At 51.2% G+C, this 2,682-nt stretch overlaps 1 protein-coding gene across 3 annotated transcripts; it reads right to left on the reverse strand.

Moving 5' to 3' along the window:
• Positions 1-322: 322 nt before the first annotated feature.
• LOC119267980 lies at positions 323-2,372 on the reverse strand. 3 transcript variants are annotated; one of them, XM_037549451.1, is made up of 4 exons: positions 1,728-2,372; positions 1,485-1,559; positions 1,346-1,389; positions 323-935 (listed from the first exon to the last, which is right to left on the reverse strand). In XM_037549451.1, the coding sequence occupies exons 1-3, from the start codon at positions 2,070-2,072 to the stop codon at positions 1,363-1,365; spliced, it is 447 nt and encodes a 148-aa protein (XP_037405348.1). In that variant the 5' UTR covers positions 2,073-2,372; the 3' UTR covers positions 323-935; positions 1,346-1,362. The 3 variants fall into 3 exon arrangements, with proteins under 3 accessions (XP_037405348.1, XP_037405347.1, XP_037405346.1); XM_037549450.1 differs by having other exon boundaries at positions 1,342-1,389; XM_037549449.1 differs by having other exon boundaries at positions 323-1,389.
• Between the last annotated feature and the right edge of the window lie 310 nt (positions 2,373-2,682).

Consider the following 2,682-nt stretch of genomic DNA (forward strand, 5'->3'; position numbering starts at 1 on the left):
TATCGGTAATCATTCTTGTAACTTTATATGAGGGAGAGGCATTAGCTAACATACTTTCTCTACTTGGATCATATGCACTTATGATTGGAACTCTAACAAGCATCCGCAACTACTAAAGATCATTAAGGTCATGAAATCAACCATAGCATTAAGTATCAAGTCCTCTTTGTTCACATACGTCATACCCTACCTACTCGGATTTTAAGTTTCTGTCACTCTCGCAACCCACCGTAAGCGAACCATACACATATTGCAACACCTTACAACAGGGGGCCCTCACATTTGCGCGAGAACGGAAGGCACGGTAGGACAACACCATAAATAAAATATACAATCATACTCCCTCCGTCCGGAAAAAATTGTCAAGCGCACAATGTATTATCTTTTTGCAAAAAAACCTCAAAATATTAAACCCGTCATGATTCAGCCCATCTCCTTCCTTCCTCTCCCCCGTCGTCTGCGCCTTACAGCCACCGTCGGTCGCGCGTCGCCATCCACCTTCGGGCCCAGCACGCGACCAACACCAGCGCCGCCGCCCGCCTAGCCCTGCGCCCAGCTTCCCACCTGCGCCACTCGGCACAAAATCGACCTGCACCGCCGCCCGCTCGGAGTTGCGCCGCCGTCGCCTGCCTGTACCCACACCGCCGCCCGCCTGGTGATGTTCCATGTCCACGTGGTGGAATCTCCCCAACACTTGCGCCACTCACCTTCGCCGCCCACGGCCGCCCACCTGCGGCTCGACTTCGTCCGCTTCGGCCGCCGGCGCCGTGGAAAATTCCGGCCACTCCCGCATCCCATGTTGTTTCTGCTAGTGGTCAACGTTGTCGCCGTGGACCTTTCGTGTTGCTGTTGCCTTTGTCCCCTGCCCCGCCTCTGCTGGTGCTGTTGCTTGTGAGTTTGCCCCGCCCGCCTCTGTTGCCTCTATTGCTGCTGCTCTGTTCACAATCAGCACATGATAGAAATAGAATTGGCACTTGATTTGTTCGCGATTTGAATTGAATTGAGTAGGCCAAGGGGAAATTGAAATTCCAAAACAAAACTTGGAGAGCAACAACACATGTTCAGGGTTGTTCACAATCAGGTTCAGGGTGAATTGGCACTTGATTTGTTCACAATCAGGTTCAGGGTTGACAGATTCAGGTTCAGGGTTTGTTTCAGTTTATAGAAATGGCTACAAGTGTTTTTTCTGTACCCCATCATTGAAATTTTTTGGTTAGGAAGAATTGTCTTATTGCTGCTTGCTGCAAAAAGAAAGAAAGAAACAATGTTTATGTACACTGATTCTCTATATCAAGTTCATGTTCATTTAAAAAAAAATCAGTAGTTCAGTTAACCACTAACTTACTAAAAACCTTCAGCACTTCATTTCTTCTTCTGAATAAACATGACCTACAAAAAAAATTGCAAGCAATTGTACATTCAAATTTACATCAAAGTACATATTCAGAGTTAAACTGAATTTACTACATTCAGTCAAGCTTAACTAAATTTGAGCTTGCAGCATTCGAAATGCTCAAGCCCACGTCCTCCCAGTGTGCATATATGCTGGTTATGGAGATCTGCACAACATATGATTGCACACATTAGAACTTTGAAAAATCTTGTGCATCATCTGTAACAAGCAAGCCATGGATAGTAAGGCCGAAACATGCTCAGATTGTGTTAGCTAGAACCACAGGAAATCATCCGATTGTCTGAATCCCAAAATGCCGAGAGAATGAACTCACCTCGTCAAGATTTGCAGCGTTGGCAATTTCATCCACGGTGAGGTAACGCACGGCCAGGTCGTAGACGCTACCGGCGGCGGAGCTGGAGGGCGCCTCGTCGTCCATGCTGACGGGGTGGGCATAGAAGCTCCTGCCTCGCGAGGAGGCCCCGCTTGGTGCCCCTGCGGCCGGGAAGCCCTCGCCGACACGCCACGCCGAGGGGCAAGTGGAGAGCATCAGGAGAAGGGGCGAGACGCCGCCACCGACGCTGCGGTGGCCTACAGTCATGTAGGGGGAGCAGAGCGACAAGGCTGGGGGCGAGGATAGCAAGAGGCAGCGGAGAGGGGCGCGCACCAGCGTCAGCATCTTGGCGGCAGCGGCGGCTCAGTCGCCAAGATCCGTGGTCATCCTCCCCGCGTCGTTGACTTCTACATCATCCGCTCGAAGTCTGGAGGAGGAGGTGGTGGATGACGAGCTTGAGGACCTGCCATGCCTCCAGATCAAGCTCGAGGACATGAGCGCCATCGTCGGAGTCGGCAAGTCGAGGGATTTGCCGAAAAGGGGATCCGTTTCCTCTTTATCTTCTGGTGCTGATGAAGAGAAGCGGCGAGACAAGGCGGAAAAGGCGAACGACGTGTGTTGAGGCGACGGAGGAAGTGGCGTGGCAACGGAGTAGGCGGCGAGGCGGTAGAGCAGGCAGCCGGCGTTGGCGGACGCAGTAATTTCAAAAAAAATTCTACGCACGCGCAAGATCATGATGATGCATAGCAACGAGAGGGGAGAGTATCGTCTACGTACCCTCGTAGACCATAAGAGGAAGCATTTGACAACGCGGTTGATGTAGTCGTACGTCTTCACGATTGACCGATCTAGCACCGAAGGTACGACACCTCCGTGATCTGCACACGTTCAGCTCGGTGATGTCCCACGAACTCACGATCTAGTAGAGCTTCGAGGAAGAGTTTCGTCGGCACGA

Source organism: Triticum dicoccoides, chromosome 3A (assembly GCF_002162155.2).
Source record: "Triticum dicoccoides isolate Atlit2015 ecotype Zavitan chromosome 3A, WEW_v2.0, whole genome shotgun sequence".
In the NCBI taxonomy this organism is placed as follows: Eukaryota; Viridiplantae; Streptophyta; class Magnoliopsida; order Poales; family Poaceae; genus Triticum; species Triticum dicoccoides.